This window comes from Brassica rapa, chromosome A09, assembly GCF_000309985.2.
Source record: "Brassica rapa cultivar Chiifu-401-42 chromosome A09, CAAS_Brap_v3.01, whole genome shotgun sequence".
Classification (NCBI taxonomy): Eukaryota; Viridiplantae; Streptophyta; class Magnoliopsida; order Brassicales; family Brassicaceae; genus Brassica; species Brassica rapa.
In genome coordinates, this window is record NC_024803.2 from 26,332,975 (window position 1) to 26,354,861 (window position 21,887).

Below are 21,887 nucleotides of genomic sequence, written 5' to 3' on the forward strand. Positions count from 1 at the left end.
TAAAACGGAACTTATTTAACGAATATTTTACTTTACAACGACAACTAATAGTGAAACGGAGGGAGTATACCATTATTCTAATATGATATATCATAATACTATGTATCTACTGTATATTCTTTTTTTATACTTATTTGTATGGTCTTGAGTCGGAACTTTTGGAACTTGAACGCCCAACTATCAATTCCATTGCAATTTAGACAGTATATAGACTTTCAATTGCGTTATTTTGAAGTACTTTTAAAAAAGGAACAAAACTAACACCAATAACTTTTTTCTCATAAAAGGCTTATGAGAATACCAATAACTTAGTATAACAACAAAATTATCCATTCTAATTCTTTTTAATGAGTATCCTTCTACCCCAGGGTCTTATTGTTTTGACATAGCTAATTATAGTGTCATGCATGTCAAGTGTCAACCATCAAACAAATATAATAATAAGAGATATAAAGAGAGACTTGGCATTTTAATGATTGCTAATGTTGTGGCGTCGGTCTTGTTATTGATTCATGTATGCTTTTGATACTTCATTGGATTTATATTTTAGAAGTAAATGAACTTTGGAGGTTTCAAGAGATACGATCTTTACAGAAAGGATACGATCCATGCATGCAGAAGTACATATGATTTAATCCACTACCTCCATGCAAGCTTCGATATACAGATCCCTGCTTCCTTAATTTCGTTCAACTTTCATTTTTATTAATTTTACAGATCTATCATCGACTTTGTTACTTCGAAGGTAATACTATAAACTAGATTCTAACACGCGCGGATATTGTTTTCATTTTTATTATAAAATTTAAACTAATAATAATGTAACTGAATTTATTAAAAAAAAATATTATATATAATATAACTAAAATATAGGTGAATTTTTACTTTATGTTACAATAATTTAAACCTTCATCACTATATAGTTTTCATAGTCTATTTTTAAAATTTTCATATGTTCTACTATTCTTATAACAACATTTTCTGTTTCAAAAAAAAACACAGGATCCCAAAATATTATGTATATATTTAGATGCAAAAATTTATGTAGATATGTATACGATAAATATAATATATATATATATACCTAAGATTATGTAAACCAGATATATTTTTCTTTCAAATAAATGTATTTACTATTTAAATATATAATATTTAACAAACTATTGTTAAGATCACGTTCACAATATCTACGATGTAGGAGAATAATATCCTTTCCATTTTTCTTAAATATTAAGTAATACTCCTTCCGTTCCTAAAATATATACTTTTTAGTATTTTCACACATATTAAGAAAACACATTAAACTATCATAATAAATATATTATTTTCTGTAATTTTCAATTTTTAATAACTTTTAACCAATAGCAATTTCATAAAGTCAATTATTTTTTTGAAGTTTACAATTTTTTCATAGAAAACACAAAAAAATACATCTTTCTGAAACAAATGTTTTTTTCTAGAAATTTTATCATTAAGGAACGGAAGGAGTATATATTAAATTTCTAGTGAATTGGTCGAACAACTATTTTACAGTAGATAAAAATAAGACCCTATTTTAATAGAGTAGATATGTAGTTAGATGTTTAAGCAACAAGAATAAAAAAATATGCAGAAGTTGTGCATATATTCTCGTGAAAATCGGCTTGAACTATTTTAAAAAATATTTGAACTCTTTGAAAAAGTATGTTCCGAACATATAATTGTTTTGTTACAATATCAAGAAATCAAAAATAATTAAAAACTTCTTCTAAGAAATCATTTGTTTGAGACTTTTTAAAAAGACTTACACCTCTGTATCGTAGATTTGTAACGTGGGAGCTTGATTGTTTATGTCGTATTCTGCAGACAATGATGAACGGTTTGCCCATATGAGAGCAATAATATCCATCGCCATGCCATGCAAGTTACGTGATGTACACAAATTAGAATCTACATTATCATTCTTTGGCCGAGAAAGTCGCTTTTGAGAATGATACTTTTTTGTTTCTAATTAAAATGTTTACTATATAGAAAAAGATGATAGAGTGCAGTAGCATGCAACACATCGATCGTGTTATCTAATTACTTCGAAAAGCATAGCATATATGTAGTTCTAAAAAAAAACATAAATGTACGATATGTTTTCTGTAAATTTATTTGGATTTTAGAATTTATATATGTCGCTCTACGACCTATAAAATAAAATTTTAACCAACATATGTCATTTTTGGTACTAGAAATTAATAGAAATCGCAGATTAGAAATCAATTTGCATTAGACATATTCTTAATTAATCACTGCAAAATTATGTGATGGCCGCAAGCACCTCAAGATCGGTAGAAAATGAAGATTTTCCATTAGATAAATAACATTAAATTGTTTAGACGATAAACCAAACGATGTATATATGGTTAGAATTGGAGAAATTACATTCTTTTTATGCTCGAACTAGTTATGCGATCTTTCAATACTAGTCTCCAATTCATTTCTATTTTAAAAATCTCTATATAGTACTATATAAAAAATAGGGATGAATATTTTGTCCAATGTGTTTCTCAGAGAAATGCTACTAGTTATGCGATCTTTCTGTACTAGCCATTAATAGCATTTCTACTTCATTTCTATTTCTAAGATTTCTATTATAGAAGAAAAAGTAGTTTCAATTGGTAACCATGAAAATGAACAAAATGTACAGAAAGAAATTGAACAAATTTTCATTTACAGAATTGGATTGGAAAAAAAAATTCAACAGTGAAGAACATTATCAATTTTAGAAGAGGAAAATATTTCTTCATTAATTCATCTATTTATGAGAAACATAGAGAAATGTGGTAGGGTCCATATATAATAATTTGACAAAAAAAATTAACTTGATTGGTAACAATTTTGAGAAATAACAAATTCATCAATATTTTTTTCATAAAAGGTGGTCACCAATTGAAGCCAAAATCTTTGTGTAAAAGAATCTAATCAAAACTATTTCCCTTTGTTTGGAATATAACTAGAGTATTCCAACTATATTAAAATTATGTAAATATGAAAAGTAAGCATTCACGTACTCTATAAGGCTCAAGTGTTGTAGCCATATGACATTAAAAAGGTAAGTAATTTACTTATAGCTTGTGCACGTGAATTAGAGATTCGTAAATCAAAGCTTTTTGAAAAGAAAGTATGAGAAGCAATCATACTATAAGCCAATAGTTTTTCGAAGTTTGAGAAAAGTATATATCCCTTAATTTCTCAATTAAAATGGAAATGAGATCTACATAGGATGCCTCCAAAATCTTCCAATATCTTTTTTTTCTTTTGATTAAAAAAAGACTTATTCTTAGGTCCACCCCCTAGGGTGAACCTCTAGGTTCACCAACCAATAGGATTTTTTTATTTTATATTCGATATCTTTTAAAAAAGGAAACAAAATATTGTCAAATTATATTATGTTTTTAAAATTAAAAAGTAAAAAAAAAATAGTAATAATTACAAAAAAAATATTTTACGTCGTCAGCATAACATTAAACCCTAAACCCTTAATCCTAAACCCTAAACCCTTGGATAAACCCTAAACTCTAGGATAAATCCAAAACTCTAAATCAAAATCACTATACACTAAAACATTCAAGCGTTTAGGGTTTTAGTGTTTTTTATTTAGAGTTTACGATTTATCCAAGGGTTTAGGGTTTACCCAAGGGTTTAGGGTTTACCCAAGGGTTTAGGATTTACCCAAGGGTTTAGGATTTACCCAAGGGTTTAAGGTTTATCCAAGGGTTTAGGGTTTAAGATTTAGGGTTTAGGGATTAGGATTTAGGGTTTAGTATTTTGTTGAGAACATTAAAAATATTTTTTTTTAATTCTTTTTTCTGTAACTATTATCTTTTTTATTTTAAAAACATAATATAATTTGAGAATATTTTGTTTCCTTTTTTAAAAGATATCGAATTTGAAATAATGAAATCCTATTGGTTGGTGAACCTAGAGGTTCACCCTAGGGAGTGAACCCAAGAATGACTCTTAAAAAAATCTTCCAATCTTATTAGTTTTAAAATAGATACATCACTCATGCATTTGTCTTGTTGGTTAAGACTGTTTATGAAATACTATGCGTATGAAATGGATTACATCGTTCCACAAGGAGATTTGATCTATTTGATCGGCTCGAATCGGCTTAGCTCAGCGACTACCGGCACGACGCTCACGATCAGCTAAAGACTAATTTAATCGGCGCCACAAGCTTACTGCACCAGTTCGGCTTGACAGCCCAATTGCTCGGTCCAGTTACTCGGCCCGAGAGAAGGCTCAGCCCATTAGGGCAAGACGACCTAGGCAAAAAAATGGAAATTTGATCTATAAGAAGAGAATAAGATCGATGGGGAGAAGGATCCGCACTTGAACACACACATTTGGCGACTAGAAATTAGAATTTTACTCATTTGTGTTTCTCTCCTACTTGTTATTTACCGGCTAGCTCAAACGAGCACCGGTTACTTTTTCGTTTGTTCTCACATCTTGTAAACCGTTACTCTCACCGATCAATAAAACACCTTTGAAATAATCCACCATCCATCCGTACTGAGTCCGACCAAACTCAGATTCAACACTATGTGGTACTAAACTAATTAAAAACATCGAATTGCATTTTTCTCATTTGTCGTTCTTCGTTCCTAGACATATCGTATTTATAGCTCTAGCTCGGTCTACATAACTTTCTAGTATTTATGCAACAATGGTTATGTGAAAACCTAACGACAAGGAAAAATTTGATATATATTCTCGATTTCAACTAATTTTTTTATTCGTCTTTCTTATCATTTATTTACTGTATATTTTTATCACCATATATTTAAAGAGCATCTCCAATATATTATTCCGTTTTTGCTTTTAAAGTAAAATAATTTTATAATATAATTCAATTTTATTTCATTTTCATTTTAAAGTAAAAAATAGTATAGTGAATGAAAATAAATGCATTATTCTATTTATAGGCTTGGTGGCGACGCCAAGCAGCCGAGGAAGTCGCATCTCCTCTCTCAGCACTTCCATGAGAGCACCACTCACATCTCCATAACAAATCCTATCCGATAATACGAACCACCTACACCACTTCTACTGTGGATCCTCTCAGATTCCCGCGGGTTGGGTTTTCTCCTGGTAGTCATCGTGTCACAGAGCTAGGATAGAACAAGCTAAGAGAAGAATGCAACTAAAGGTATATATCGCTGCAAGTTTTACAGTCTTTCTTTAGAAAGATCGCGATAAGGAAAAATCATACCTGAATGACATAGATAATATCCCACGGAAATTGACAGAAGATCTTGGAAGCTTATCTCAGCGGGAAAAAAATATTCAAAGAGATCTCGTTCTTAACGAGGTTATCATCAAAACCCATCAAGCACTGAGGGACAAATGTTAGACCCAATTCATGGCCCAGTGACAGGACGGACCCATTTTTTGAGAGACCATGATTTCGACCTCGAGCCTGGTTGAGGAAATTCTGAACCTCGCATGTATTACCTTTAATATCAACGTAGACTTCACCTTTTGTTCATCAGCTTTAGTTAATTCTTTCTTGTATTCGATCAATCCTTGTAACCCTTATTGTTTCAACTTTGATTTATAATTCTATTTTTATCGACTTGAATCTGATTACATCATTGTGTTTGAAGATATTAATGTGCATATGGTTCTTTTTCCCTAATCTTTTACTTACAAACATTACCAATTACCTAGTTTAAGTTTTATGATTTACACTAGTCAGAATTTACAGTAAAAATATATGATACAAATACGATACTGAAAAAAAGAAACAAAAGGTGTAAATTTTATGAAACATGACCCATTTGCTCTCTATTTGAATATGCTACATATTTAGAAATGCTAGATTCACATAAGATTTCCTGTCCCCAGAGAGAAATAAATGAATGAATAATTGAAAATTTTATATGAAAAAAAGAAGAAGAAAAAGGGCAAATTTTATTTAATGAATGAATGGGATAGCTACTTAGATTTTCTATTTTCCCTTTTCACTTGGCTCCCAATTTTGCAAGAATTGTCCTTTTATTGCACTTGGTGACAATCTTAGTACGTACAAAGATTTTGACCAGTCTTCTCACTCACATGAAAATAAATCAAATCAAATCAAATAAAAGTATCCCTAAAACTTAAACACTCACTAACAACACTACACCTATCCCCACTCCAAAACAATCCCTTTCTTCTCCCCTTTCTCCAACACCTACTACCAAAAGCCTCAATTTCTCTCTAAAACTAATCTCTCTCTCTAGTTCTTGAACTTTCAAGATTTCAAGATTCACATGGCTGGCAAAAGTGGGGGGCTGGCTATGATGAGAGAGTACAGAAAAGGGAACTGGACACTGAATGAGACAATGGTGCTCATTGAAGCCAAGAAGATGGATGATGAGAGGCGGATGCGGCGGTCCATCGGCCTCCCGGCGGCGGAGCAGTCACATGATAGCCGGAGTAGTAGTGGTAATAAACCGGCGGAGCTACGGTGGAAATGGATAGAAGATTATTGCTGGAGGAAAGGTTGTATGAGGAGTCAGAATCAGTGTAATGACAAGTGGGACAACCTCATGAGAGATTACAAAAAGGTAAGAGAGTATGAGAGACGAAGGGTAGAATCGTCTTTTGCCGCCGAGTCTTCATCTTCAGCTGCTGCGGAAACGGGGACGTATTGGACGATGGAGAAGAGTGAGAGGAAAGAGAGGAACTTACCGAGTAACATGTCGCCTCAAACATACCAAGCGCTGTTTGATGTGGTGGAGAGTAAAACGCACCCTTCTTCGACCGCCGCAACCAATGTAACCGCAGCAGTCGCTGCTGCAGCAGCAAGTGGAAATGGTTCAGGCGGTGGACTACAAATCCAAAAAATGATACAACAACAACAAGAACAAGGTTTAGGATTTGTTCAGAAACATCAAATGATTCAGCCTCACGTTTTATTACCTCTTCATCCCCCGCCACCACCCCCACTTCCACCGTCTCAAGCACTGCAACCACGACCACTACTTTTGTCACCGCCTCCACCGCCTTCCTTTCATGCGCAGCCAATACTGCCCACAGTAGGTACCTTCTTTCTTTCTCTTCTTAACTTCTAGCAATATTATATTGCAAGTTCAAAAAGAAAAAAACTTTTAGCAATATTGCTCTAGTTAAGTTTGCATTTTCTTAAATTAGACAACATTAAAACGTCGACATGTAATTTACCATTAGTATTTGGATGGACCTTAAATTTATCAGTATACAATCAAATTCATTTCTTTTGAATTTATAAAGTTAATGTTCTTCTTTTATTTTACACAAGTCATAAATAATCACTTTATTATTTTCGATGTGAAGAATATTTCATTACATTATTAATAACTGATATTGACAAGTATGTATTTTGGTTGGGATTATATTGGAAATATAAATATTTTTGAAGAAGGATACTAGCTCAGATTCTGATACGAGTGAACATCCAGACACATCTCCGGCGAAGCGAAGAAGGACAATTCCGACAACAACCGCCGGTCCAAGCGGCGCCGGCAGAGGTAACGCAGAAACGGAGGAAGGTGAGACTGTAGTGGCTGCTGCGTTTTCCAGAAGTGCGTCTGTGATCGCAAACGCGATAAGGGAGAGTGAGGAGAGACAAGATCGGAGACATAAAGAAGTCATGAGCTTAGAAGAGAGGAGATTGATGATCGAAGAATCAAATGTTCAGATTAACAGAGAAGGGATGAATGGATTAGTGGAAGCCATTAATAAGCTCGCGAGCTCCATTTTCGCTTTCGCTTCTTCTTCTCACCATAATAATCAGCATCAAGGAGGTCCATCATAATATCATAAATTTGATTAGGGAAGCGATTTAAGTACGTAAATTGGTATTTAAGTCTTACTCTTTAAATGAATTTGTGAATCCATGCAATATTAATTGAAATATGATTGTTGATTACTACTTTTTTTATCAACTGTTGATTACTACTATACCTGGTTAAAATTACAACTCTCATATCATAAGAATGTGATATGTTCTGAGATAAGTTTTGATTTGATTCGTAAAATATGATTATGACATGATATTTTATGTTTCTACTGAATAAATACACCAAGTTAAGGTGCTTAGTAAATTTCTTGTTTAAGTAGGTCAAGAAGACATTTCTTGTTTAATTAGGTCAAGACCCTATCTTAATTTTATTAATCGTTAGTTAACTACATTTTATTCGTGCATGATAAGAGGTTATACAAATTAAAGTATCTGTGATTTGGACCGTTTGATAGGTTGTCCAAAAAAATTGCACTGACCACTCAACTTAGCATTGGTTTAAACCTAAAAGACTTAGATCGGAGTACGTGAATATCTAATTATGGACCTAATCATGCAATTAAAAAGAAAAGCTACGTGTATGAGAGCTTTTGGGAATGGAGAGCGTGAGAGTGAACGCGCATAAAGAGGATCGCGTAGGGAAAGCATTTAAGTGAGAGAGAAAGTAGTCAAAGTGTGCAGAGAGAGCAGTCAAAGGAAGGGGAAGAGTGTGGAGGCCATTCTTGCGAGTATTATTGGTTCCCTTTCTCATTCTTCTCTCTCTCTTCAATGCATCAAAGCATAGTGTCATGAGTTGTGACAAAAACTTCTATTTTAATACAGTTTTTTTTGTTTGCAAAAACTGTTTTTGAACGAACGTGGTGTATTGTCGATGATAAACGACGTGAATAGTTAATTTTAGCTTTATAACAAAGTTCAGAAGACCTACATTTCCGCGTACTCTCTTAACATTATAAAACTCAGAAGCCATCCTATTGTACTTTGAAAAAATGAAGAAATTGGACACAAACCACATACATACTCCAACCACTGCACAGTTAAAATTTCATATCTTAGTGGGTTTTGGTAGGGTTTGAAATTAGTTCTCTTAATTATACTTTCAAAATCTAAATTGTACTTAATGGAAAACAATAAGTCTAAAGTCAGACTTGAATAACCATGTTTCATTTACATATAGAGTCAATGCAGATCCTATAAACACACGTAAGGTCCATCCTTTGAATATGATAGTTCAATATTTTATTTGTTAGTGAAAAGAGGAAATAGAAAGCACCCATGAGGGGTCACGACAATAAATCACGATGGGCCAATTTCAGAAGCAATATAAATATATAAAATATAATTAGAAAGAAAATGAAGTATACTGTTGTAATCTATGGCCAAAAGTGCTTCTCTTTTTCTCCCCCACACCCTTCAGATGCAGCTTTTCTACAGTGAAAGTGAGCTGTGTTGAAATAATGATCATACTATTAAATAAAAAACATTTTAGATTTTTACCAAAAAAAACATTTTAGATAGAGACCTGTCCGTTACGATACACCAAATTGTACCTGAAATCAAATCTATAAGAATCTTATTATGTGATTTAAAAGTGATTATTGAGACTGATATACAGAAAAGGACAAAATCTATGTTGTTAGGACTAGAGTGTTAGGGTATCATTTGGAGTTTAGATCGGATATTTGAGTTTTTGGGTATTTCAATATAAGATCTAAAACCTGTTTGGATATTTTTATATATCAAATCAGATTCAAATACATTTACTCCGCGTTCAATTATTCTGAATATAACTGAATATCCAAACTTTGTGATGACCTTGTGAAAAAACAAGAACAAACTTCTTTTGATCTACCTGATTCACGTGTTTTTTCTTCGGATCTACGCGATTCACTTGTCTTTTCTCTGATCTGAATTTCAGTTAAAGTAACTAATTGCCATTCTTTAGTTGTTCCCTGCAAATTTTATGTTTGGAAGAAGGAACATGAATCTGTTTCTTTTGTTGCTCCAACTCCAACAAGTCACATAATCATTTTAATTAACATATTATATATCAGTGAGTCATCTGTTTTTTTAACCCTAATTTATGGGGTCTATGTGCAGTAGTACAGTTTATATATATATATATATATATATATATATATATATATATATATATATATTTGGTTAGTTTGGATATTCATCGGTATATATTTGGTTAGTTTGGATATTCATCGGATATTCAAATTTCTCTAGTTCAATACATGGTCGGATATTTTTTTATCGGGGTTCGGGTTCGGGTTCAGATTTTAGACTGGATATTATGTTCTCTCCTAGTTACGACTATTAATTCCAGTGTAGACATCTATACTATTAAAGCAGAATCTCAATGAGAAAAAATTAAACTCAAACAAATTAGGCTCAGTTTCGAGTAAGCTCATGTGTTTTTAAAGCCAATCAGAATGGATGTTCAACCCATCCAAAGCATCTTGATAATCAATAATCTCGAAGACAAATAAAGGATGGTATGTATAACAACAAAACAAACCGTTAACAACATACTAATATTTTCTTTCAGACAAAAAATTTAAAATAAAAAGATAATTTAAAATAAAGAATTTTTAAAAAAGTAAATAGATTCTTGACTACAAACCTCTAGAGTTTTGGTATATTTAAGTCTTTCGATCGTGGAACATCATTTGAATGTTTTTTCCAGAGCTTTTCTCAATCGATTTCTCAAGGCTTTTCAGTGCTTCAGTTATTATTTGAACAATTCGAATCGTTATAATCTCAAAAGATTTCACATGAAAAATAAATGAGAGAAAAATAAATTTCAATAGTTAATTCTTGAAAAAAAATCAGATTTGACGGTTAACTATTAATCAAAAAAGAAGACATAAGATTAGATTTACCATTTTGTTGTCTTCTGAAAATTCTTATGACTTTGTTGTATAGATCGGAAAGGTGAAGCCAATAGATAACCTTCTCCCACTAATCGTTTTTAACACAAATGGCTTCAGATTCGACATGCAAACATTACTGAAATGAAAATGTTTGATATGTATCGATGACAGAGATTTGTAAACATAGAACTAAGTCTATATAATCAATCATAAAGAAAAACAAGAGAAGATTACTTAGTAGAGATTGGAGAATGTGGGTTGTCGATGGATCTAGAACTCTCAGTCGTCTTTTTAAGTTTTGCAGAGAGACTTTTGTTTTTTTTCTTCATCGAAGCATTTTAATTGTGTTTACAAAAATCGATATGCTCATGTTGTCAGTAAACAAAAACTCCATCTTGACCCAAATGGACCCATCGTTTATCCACTAGGTTTATTTTGTATATAATATATTTTTCAAAATCCATTAAAAAGCCTGCTTTCTTTTTCAAGTATAGATGTTACATTGAAGAATTTAAAAATTAATATAATAAATATTACGAATAACAAATAAATTACATTACAATTTATAAGAATAAAATTTTGATATTTTAAAGCTCATAACACAATTTCTAAGAGTATACATACTTCTTTTAATATCATGTCCAACATATATGTATATCATTAAAACATAAAAATCAACAAAATTGGAAATATATTAGATTATCTTATATAAAAATACATAATCTTATAATTAACAAAATTTGACGAAAATTTATTTTAAAAGAAACAAATCCTTAATCAACTTTATATTAAGCATTTTTCTTACCCAAACATTTACATAATTGTATCACGTTTGTCTTCTGATTTATTAGTAGTTTAATTTTAGTAAGAAACACTTTCTTTTGGTGAAAAGAATGATACGAAGACTATTCCTTTTTGCTTTAAATAAACAAAAGAAAATAAATATATAACAAAATAAAAACACGCAATAATGTATTTCTGATTAAATATTTACAATCAGCTACGTAGCTTTGTTTCTATCTGTACATTGCCCTAGTTTTTGTTTAAAAAGATAATTCAAATGTCGACATACGAATAGCATTTGTTGTGAGATAAGTTTTCATTGTGATAATATATTATGAGCATTTTACTCTAGCGGTTTATGCACCACCCGTAATATTTTTTTTTAAATGAATTATTAGGGAAACATAGAGTAAATGTTCTTTCAGAAAAAAAAAACATAGAGTAAATGTTCGTCCTTTGGAAAAATGGGTAGTAGTTTACGGGAAGGACTTGAGTTTTGAGGTTAATTTACACATAATGAAAGGGTCTCAAAAGCCAACATGACTACATGATGAACACACAAAATTTTTCTCCCGCAACTCGTTACCTAGCGTAATGCTTTGATAGTTATATAGAAAATTAAGTGAGGAGACACATCTAGAGATCGGAACTCCTATTTGGAATGAATGTTTGTGTCAGATTAAGAACTCAGAAGAAATGAGGTTGAAACTCTCTTTACAGAATCTTTGGTTATGACTTATGACCAGTGTGAGTGGTTTACAAATTGCTTTGGATGACAAAAGAGGTACTATATCCATTGTAAATGTAGACTCCCATGGATTCTAACAAAGTGCTGTAAATGTGGTCAGTTGGACCATAAAGAATCTAGAAGCCTCTAACAAAATGTTTCACATTCTGGAAAATCTCAAGCTGTTGGAGATCAAGTCGAATGTACTCTTCTTTCTACAAAAGTGTCTAAATCTGCTGTTGTCTCTTCAAATATGTTTATCTCAATTTCTGGCTCAACCACAGATGCAAGCGTTTTCCCAACTGTCTGAACCGCAGAACATGTTCCTTCTGTAGACACTGCTCCACGCGACACAACTACTCATGCTTATTCATCCAGAAAGCAGGTACTTCCTCTAACAGTCACAACATCTATTTTGGACATTGCTTTCTTCAATGTGTCAGCCACAACAGTTTCAGACTCTATTATCTTTCATACCTTAGAAGCAGCAACAATAACTACCTCAGACACTATTATACTCGTTTCCAAAATCACTAGCACAAGCCTCTGCCCATCCAGAATCATTTGTGGTGCTCCCATCTATTCCAATAGCCAATGACACCAAATCAACTACTCTACCCGCCAAAGAAGCATCGACTGAGATTGCTTCTAGCAGTTTAGCCATGACTGAAATTGCACCTATTACCACAGAGCTGATAGCTCCAGAGGCTGCCATTCCAGCTACATAAAAGTCATGTTCTCTTGAAAACCTCCTATCACAACTTTGAATGAGGTTTCTTGGTTTGGAGATTTCTCTTATATTCCTTTTATTGGTGATTGCACAGGTTTTCAAAATTAATATGAATCAGGTCAGCGATCAGGAGGTGGAAGGCAACTCAGACCATCTCAGAAAGTTCATGAGCGATCTGGAGGTGGAAGGCAACTCAGACCATCTCAGAAAGTTCATGATATGCAATGAGCTGCCCTAGCTTGTTTTTATAACACTTTATTTGGTCTGTATATATATGAATGATAGCTTGTTTTTTTAACAATAATTTTAATATGAAAGTTTTTTTCAACAAAAAGAATCTACTAATAAGGACTTTTTGACCACTTATCGTTCGGTCCCAACAAGTTCATATCTAGTAGACAAGTTAAATAATTTCTTTTTTGCGTTGAATTCTTTGATGGGCCTATAAGCCGATCACTACATCTAGTAATGTAATGGGTCTCACTAACAGCGTTAAAATAATGATATTCCAGCGAACTATCTATACTATTACTAGAGTGATTTTTCCACGGATATAAATATTTATAAAAATAAATAAATTATAATAATTGATTGCTATTTATTTTTAATATTAAATTAATTTATAATTTGTATGCATTATTTCTATTAATAATATTATATTACTTTAATTATATATATGATTTTTATATATCTTATATCTAATTGTTTTTTTTTGTTTTTATAGTTGATTTAGTTATAATTTGGGTAAATTGAATTGCATTTCTGAATTCAACTGTAGTAGTTTTTTATTCTATATATTAAAGTTTTGATTAATTTCTTATTTTCATTTAGGTGGTTGTTGTCTTAGATATGTAAATATATTTTATGAAGGTTACGTATAACTTAAGATATACTGTGCTTAGAATGAAATAAAAAATAAACTAAAGTGTCTGATTCCAAATTACATAAATTAATATAACAACAATATTCTGAAGTCTCATGCATATATATAAATATTACAAAAGAACTAAATTGTAACAATTGGTTAATATTTTACTTTCATTTTTAATATCTTTTGAGCTTTCCTATGATTTATATTTATAAAATAAATTACTATTATTATAAAATTATATATTCTTATCATAGTTAAATCTATGACTTTAGAGATAAGTTGGATAAGTCAATTCGTGTTGTGAGTATGAGTTACATATATTCTTTTAAATTCAAAAGTGAAGTATATTTATTTTATTATAATTAAGTCAAATATATTTAATTTTATTTATCATTTAAATATGCATGTATTTTCGTAATATTTATCAAATTATGTGTTGATGTTTTAAAAAGTATTAGAAAATAAAGCGATGATCAATAGGAAGTTACATGCATAAGTAACCAATACATTTTTGGAAGCTCATGAACACATATCTATATTTACAATAATTAAAATATTTTATAAATTATATAATAACTTTATGCCTTTGATTTATTGAATAAAAACTAAAATTTATTTTAAATAATCTTAAAAATGAGAATTCGGATTTGCTTTGTTATTTTGATCATGGTTCTATTAAGTTCCACAAACATAAAAATATAAGATTTAAAAGCAAATTTAATATTAAGAAAATAAATAACTTTAATAATGAGAAAATTAATATATCTACCTGGTTAAACTATTTTGTAACTATTTGATCAAACGATGTTTAAAAATTTTTTTTTTTTAGTTTTCTTAAAAATAAGCAGCAAACAAAATTGTGATTGTATTTGAAAATAAAATTATATAAGTAAAATATAATTTATCGATATTTTTTGCTGTAATTGAAATATATTATAGTCAACAAAATATATGAAAAATAAATAAAAGACTTCAATAATACTAAATATAAACTATTTTTAGTCAATTAAACATACATCAGTTCATGTTACTTACTTATTTTATGTAATTATCTAAGAAGAAAGATAGATATATACAAATATTTCTATTACTTTGAATTTTTTGTATTGGTTAAAATTATGTTTTAAAAGAAATAATATTTATTTGTCTAATATCAAGACTATATGTATAAATTGTTTTTAATGGAATCACATTATATACAAATTTAAATTTTTCATCTAAGAAAATATAGATATAAAGGAAGTATTTTATTACTTAAAAAGTATATCTTATGTTATCTAAAAATATTTTTAAAATGTAATATTACTATTTTGAGAACTTTTTTTTTTTTATGAAATCAGAAAATACATACAAATATTTTTCGTTTTTCCAATTCGTTTTTTTTACTTTATAAAATATTTCATTTTTATTATATGTATATAATATTTTAATTCATTAAGAGTATCATTGTAATCAACTATCGTGAGAATTAATATGAGAGCGATACGTAAGAAAATGACTTCTCAAATAATATTGTAGAGATGAGAAGGATTTTTAAAAAAAATCTACTTTTGCAAAGTTGTTGGATCTTTTCACTAAATTTTTTTTTTTTTTTTGGTCTTACCTTTATTTTCTCTAACTATACAACATTATTATTAATCTATAAGATTCTCCTAAGTTTTTTATAAGACGTAATAAAATAGTAACTAACAACTAATCATAGACGGTTAATAGGCCCGTTAATACGTATCAAAGTCCATGAGGCTTAGACGTCACGTTGCTGCTGTGCGACTTACACCTTTTAAAAAAAAATGTTAATATTTATTCAACAAAACATCTACAATTTTTGGTATCTTTTGTGCATTTTAAAATTTTAATTACATGAAAAAATCAAAGTGTGACAATTTTTTTACAACATATGCCGCTTTTATTTTTATATCTAACAGTATTTATTATCTTCAACCGTATTACTATAAATTTGTCTAAGCCATAAATATTCCAATATTTATTTAACAATTATTTTGAAATCTCCAAAAATAACTATAATATTAATATGATTAACTAAATTTTGATAGACTTTTTTTTTATTAACACTTTCTACGTTACGTATGTCTCTAAAGTGGGTGAGAGTCCTTGAAATCTTAAGAAACCAAAAATTCTAATTCAAAAATAAAGATTAATTTTTGTCAGTAAACTTAAAACCAAAAACCTAAGCATCTAACTGAAAATAACACTTTGAATTAATACATTCTCATTTTTAAATATTTAAGTTACAAATTCTCATAGTAGCTGATGTATCCTTTATCCTACTATATAAAAGGAGCTAAATCCTAGCTTTTCTAGAGGTGCCACATGGGCAAAATAATCTCCACCTATCAAACTGCCATGTCACTAGCGGATTGGACTTCAAATTAAAATTGCAATAAAAGATTTGGGCTTCGTTGTCGCTTACAAAAATCTCGGTTTGTCTACGATTTGCCGGTGGGCCAAGTAAAGAAAAATCTCGCAGCCCAGCCCATTAACCCAAATCGCCGTCTTGGTAAAACTATTTCCTTCGGACAATTACTTATTTCAACTGTCAAACTATTTTCTTTTGAATTTTCTATTTTTTCAGACAATTTATTATTTCTGCTGTTTTCCTTAACAATGTGTGAACCGGTTAAGTTCCCTTTCATCTTAAAATTGTCCGCCCAAGATAACACAACCCTCTCATTTTACACACAGTCACTATAAATTTCTAAAAAAAACCTAAATTCTACTATCAAACCCACCCAACAAATTTACAACTACCAGTTCCAATTACTCATGCTTCAACCTCATTCAAATAATTATGGGCCGGCCTACTTTAATTTTTAAATAACCATGTCAATAATTTAAAAAAAAAACAAACAAACCATAACTATGTTCACTTCAAAAGAAATATGAAATTAATAAAAAAAATGGGCAATACAAAATAATTCTCATTCTTATATGTGCATAACATGCAGCAGAAGATCAAAACAATTGGGACGACACCCTCGGACCGCATCCAATAATCGTTATGATCATTAGGATGTGGCCCATCACAAATCACAAAAATAAAAATGCTTTTCTAGGAACAACTTTTATTTGTCTTGACATCCAGGTTTGTCTTAAAAATACTTACTTTTAATTATTCCAACTACATTTCAAATGATGGCTTTTAACCACTAAACATGAACAAATAATGGAAGGGAGGGTGTCTATTTCTACGTCTGACACAATCTACCAACGCTTCGAGGAAGGAAAAATTTATCACATTAGATATTTTAATCTTCTTCTCAATAACCAACAGTACATGCTCACCGTTCAACCATACATAATCAATATCAATGAGACAACAATTATTACACTGATTCAAGAAAACATTCCACCGATCCCTTCATACATATTCCGGCCCCAACATTACCACCAGTTGATCAGCTTAGCAAATGCAACCAACTTCCTCCCAAGTAAAAAAAAAACCAATAACTCTCTCACATACAAATAAATACTACATTTTTGTCCCTAAAACCAAATTATTCCTACAGATGTTGTTGGCCGCATATGCCTCATCCAAGGAAGTGATTTATATAACCACTACACAGATTCAAAAATCATCATTGGATTGCGTTTAGACAGGTACTAACTTTTTATTAAATAACAATTGGTTTACAACTAAACAAAATATAATACAATAATTATTTATAGATTGAAATTGGTACGTCTAACTTTATGGGACAAGGAGGCGTCTAATTTCAGGGAGTTAAATCGCATATATACCAGGAAAAACCAAATTGTAATCATCACAAGTATCATTCCACGGTTACATGAAGGTAATAAACTAAACATAAAGTTTATGTCAAAATAAATGCTTACAAATATTTGACTTTTTCAGGACAACTATCACTCACAACCACACCTGGATCGTGTTTCTACTTTGACAACGATATTAGTATCATACAGCGCTTCCAAAAGAGGAATAAACTGCTATCCTAAGCCTCATAGCAAACGACACCAGCCAACTTTTAAAAAATTTACGTTACCGCTTCCTACGTCAATTAAATAGACACACTCAAATACTATTTTCTCTTACGAATATTGAATTCCTTAAAACAATTTATTATTCAAACTTACTGTTGTTTTTTTTTAAAAAAAATGATCACCTCTTCCAACGTCTTCGCATTATAAAATAAACAAAATATAACTTACCCTTTCAGAAACTTCAAAACTCCCAATTTTAATTGAACTGGACTTTTATTAAACATATAATCTGCGCAAAGCGCGGATACCGACTCTAGTGTCTTTAGTATCCAAATATTAGAAACTCTTAGATGAATATAAATTGATGATACCATGTGGTCTGAGTTGGTTTAGTTCAAATATCTATAAAATACTTTTAATTTTTGGATACGTAGCAGGTTTGGATATCGGAAAATCGGAAAATATTTAAAACCCGAACAAATATCCAAAATCTAGAAAATTCTATAAAATTTAAATATCTGAAAAGCCCCTAAATTTTACTCCAAATCTAACCATATGAACCAAAAATACCCAATAATTTATTCAAATATTTGAAATATATCTTAAAATTTTGAAATTTATTTGAAACTCGAAACTCTAACGGAAAATTAAGATCTTGAAATTTAAAAGAATATTTATGATACCAAAAACATATATGAACTAACCAAATTTACCTAATACACACAAAATATCTCAGGTATTTTGAGTGTACTAATCGAGTCTCGGTATAATTCTGACCCGAACCGAGATCCACATGTCAAAAAATATCCAATAGATACTTTGCGCTGGATCGAAACCCAAATCAAATCTATATTTTTGGATTGGTTTTGGTCCATGTTCTAAAATACGGGCGCGTAGCCGCTTTTACGTCCGCGTTTACGTGACACGGGTGTGGGCCGTGGCGAATAAGACCGACTCGTCTCCATTACACGGCTGTCCGATTTAAGCCCGAGTGGAGCGTGAAAATGTATTAAACGGCCGTTTAATAAGTAAAACGTTGGGTCCAAAAACTTTTTCTTACGCGGATTAATACGTTTTTGGGCCAAAATTGTTTCGGCCCATTCCATTAAAAATCTTAATTGTCCCAGTAACATATATTTGGATTATGTAGAAACTGAAACCTGAACTTTATTGTCTTTACTCAACTGAAGCTTACGGTTGGTTGGGCATTATACTTGTTATCAGTCTTCTTTGTGGATTGGCAAGGCTTTATAGTGGCTAAAGTTTACTGTCTTGCCTATGAAAAAAGAAACAACAATGATGATATATGATCTAGTTTGATATTTGATGAATCTTTACATATTTTAAACTTATACCTTACTAAAAACTAGTCTCCGCGTACTCCCCGAATTTATCATAATTTTCAAGTAACTCGATAGGTCCGGAGTTGCCGTACGGATAGCGTCTAGCGCGATTCCGAACATGGGTTTTGGTTGATTTTATTGGATCCGGATACAAAATCTCAAACAAGCTACTTCATAAATTATATAAATTTTAAACAAATTCCCTGCTTCACTTTATAATTTAATAATATATAATCTTAAAATACTAATTTATATCAATTTTGTTTTTTGAACAACTTCAAATTTTTTTATAATCCAAAAAATTAAATCGCGGATCAAAATCTAGTGTTTATATTACGAAGAAAGTTAAATTTGTAAAAGAAAAAAAATACTTTATTAAAACAAATTACTAAATCGTTTAAAGCTCCAAAATCTTGCATCTCACAAAACTGGTTTCCACAATTTTCTTCTAGTTATCACCCACCACTCCGTGTAAACGTAAACCAGAATTGTTCATCATCTTGGTACTTACTGTATCGATTTTTCTGATTAAACAACTTATGTATGAGACATTAAACCCTAGGGAGAAATCTACTAGAATGAAAACAGAGTACTTCGTATAATGAAAAACGTAAAGAGATCATTAACAGAGACGTCAGAGGATCGTTTTCATTTTTGTTTATCTCCATCAGACAAAAACTACTTACAACTAGAGAGAAGAGACATATGTCAGAAGGAAAGAAGTAGAAGAAAATGATGAGTGGTCTGATGGTACAACATTGTTGAGGTGGACTCTTGCCAATCTCAGCATTCACATCTCTTTGCTAATGTTTTCTTCACCCCTCTCACAATCTTACCGAACCATATCAAGTTCATGATACCTAGTGCAGCGGGTACCCCAAACACCAGAGCGTATCCGAAGATGTGCATCCTCATGACCTATACCCCAAAACAAAGTGGATCCAATCAGATTAAACAAGCAAAGTAAACCTGGAAATTTGACAGCATTGTGATGTGTCAGGTAGTGAAGTGACAGCCGAGAATGGGATTATGAGTACTACCTGGTTGTAGTGGAGATACACATGATAAAACATGTATATGAATAGTAGAATTCTAGCAACCTGACAAGAGAAAGTGTTTAAGACTGATAAGTAGACACCAAATTGCTGTGCATCAAAATGAGTCCAGTGTTGATTATTTCTTATAATGTACCAGCCAAGCCAAGAAGATGAAAACGCCATTCACAACATATGCCATTGACTTCTTCATACCAGCTGTGTCCAGGTACCATCTCAAGTTGATCTCTGGGGTAGTAATCTCGGAAATGAGGACCATGTAGGTATACAACTGCCCTTCCCCGGAAAACAAGGAGTAGGCCACTGCTACCCCAGATAGGGAGTGATGCACAATCTGAAATCAAATGCAAATTCTCTCTATCTTAGTTTTATAGATTCATAATAAAGTGTTTTGGTTGAGAACAATTTACTTACATACTCAAGTCCACCCAAAGCAGGATATTTCCAGAAGATCATCCCAAGATCAGCAATAAAGTAACCAATAGATAACTGCAAATCATATCTATGTCAATTCTTGTCTCAAAGAGTGAAGATAAGTTGAAAAATGATGATTACCCCTAAACCAAGAGAGGAAAGACGTGAGCTCCGGAAAACAACAAGATCATTATGCCACCTATCGGAAAAGAGATCGGAGCAGAAGACAAAGTAGAGAGACAGAGCAGAGATAAAAAGGGCATGAACTGTTGAGATACCACTGCCAAAATACAAGGAGACAACATCAACAACCGACAAATTGAAAGAGTAAAGAATGTGGATCAACAAGAAAGACAAACCGGTTGTTCCATTCGATTCTCTGAATTTTGGTGAGGATGATATAGGTCTTGGAATGGGAGTTGCTGATAAAGTGACAAAGATCATAGACCTGCCAAGAGAAGAAGAATCACACAAAGGATCTAGCTTTGTCCTATATAGAGAAAAAGGGAAAGTATAATACCACTTTGCAAAGGAAAATGCCGGTTAGAACAGAAGTGTAGGGAATGAAGGGATCAGCCAAGAGATAGCTATTAACCAAATGCTGTGCTTGATGATGATAAGACTTGATCGTTTGCAAAGAAGGCGACGACATTGCAGAGAGCGAGAATCAACAACTCTGCATTAAAGAGATTAAAATCTTCAATATTACTTTGATCAACGATATATGAACCCTAATCTATGATAAACCCCCAACAAGGCTCGCAATCTAAGAAGAACATCATCATCATCTTGTATGAAACCTAATCTCAAATCTTCAAACTAAACAAAATGCAGATTCAAATTGGGCAATACCTACCTAGACGGGGACGATCCTAGACAATGATTAAAATCAGCGAAACTCGGATTCGATCCAAGTCAAATCAGATTCAGGAATCGCCAAGTAAACCTCTCTCTTCTAGGGGGGAACAATCTGAATTAAAATCTCTGGGAGAAATGGACGCAAAGAAAGGAGTTTAGAAACGGCGAGAAAAGTGAGAGTGAGAGAAAGGAAGGGTGAATGAGAAGTAGCATCAATGAAGGCTTTAGCTTTAATCAACGTGATTGTGAAGGAGGAGGAGGAGGAGGAGACGACACAGGAAACACTCCTTCCTTCTCAACAAAAATTATTATATGAGTATTAAATAATAATAAAAAAAAAAACTACAGCTGGTGCACGATAACAAAAGAAACAAAAAACAACAACAATTATGTGCCCGAAACAGAGAGAGGGAAGTTTAAGCATATAGCACGACCAAAAATTATAATTAAGTCCATGCACATTACAATT

At 31.5% G+C, this 21,887-nt stretch overlaps 2 protein-coding genes across 4 annotated transcripts; one reads left to right on the forward strand and one right to left on the reverse strand.

The window, feature by feature from the left end:
* The first annotated feature begins 4,459 nt into the window (after positions 1-4,459).
* LOC103840254 lies at positions 4,460-7,933 on the forward strand. Of its 2 annotated transcripts, none has more exons than XM_009116747.3 (2): positions 4,460-7,059; positions 7,458-7,933. In XM_009116747.3, exons 1-2 carry the CDS (start codon positions 6,288-6,290, stop codon positions 7,811-7,813), a joined length of 1,128 nt encoding a protein of 375 aa, XP_009114995.1. In that variant the 5' UTR covers positions 4,460-6,287; the 3' UTR covers positions 7,814-7,933. The 2 variants fall into 2 exon arrangements, with proteins under 2 accessions (XP_009114995.1, XP_009114993.1); XM_009116745.3 differs by having other exon boundaries at positions 4,462-7,055; positions 7,418-7,933.
* An 11,732-nt stretch (positions 7,934-19,665) lies between these two features.
* Positions 19,666-21,696, reverse strand: LOC103840255 (TLC domain-containing protein 4-B). Of its 2 annotated transcripts, none has more exons than XM_009116752.3 (8): positions 21,417-21,696; positions 21,081-21,236; positions 20,920-21,008; positions 20,702-20,840; positions 20,561-20,635; positions 20,283-20,480; positions 20,132-20,191; positions 19,666-20,009 (listed from the first exon to the last, which is right to left on the reverse strand). In XM_009116752.3, the coding sequence occupies exons 2-8, from the start codon at positions 21,210-21,212 to the stop codon at positions 19,875-19,877; spliced, it is 828 nt and encodes a 275-aa protein (XP_009115000.1). In that variant the 5' UTR covers positions 21,213-21,236; positions 21,417-21,696; the 3' UTR covers positions 19,666-19,874. The 2 variants fall into 2 exon arrangements, with proteins under 2 accessions (XP_009115000.1, XP_009115001.1); XM_009116753.3 differs by having other exon boundaries at positions 21,413-21,695.
* Positions 21,697-21,887: the final 191 nt, after the last annotated feature.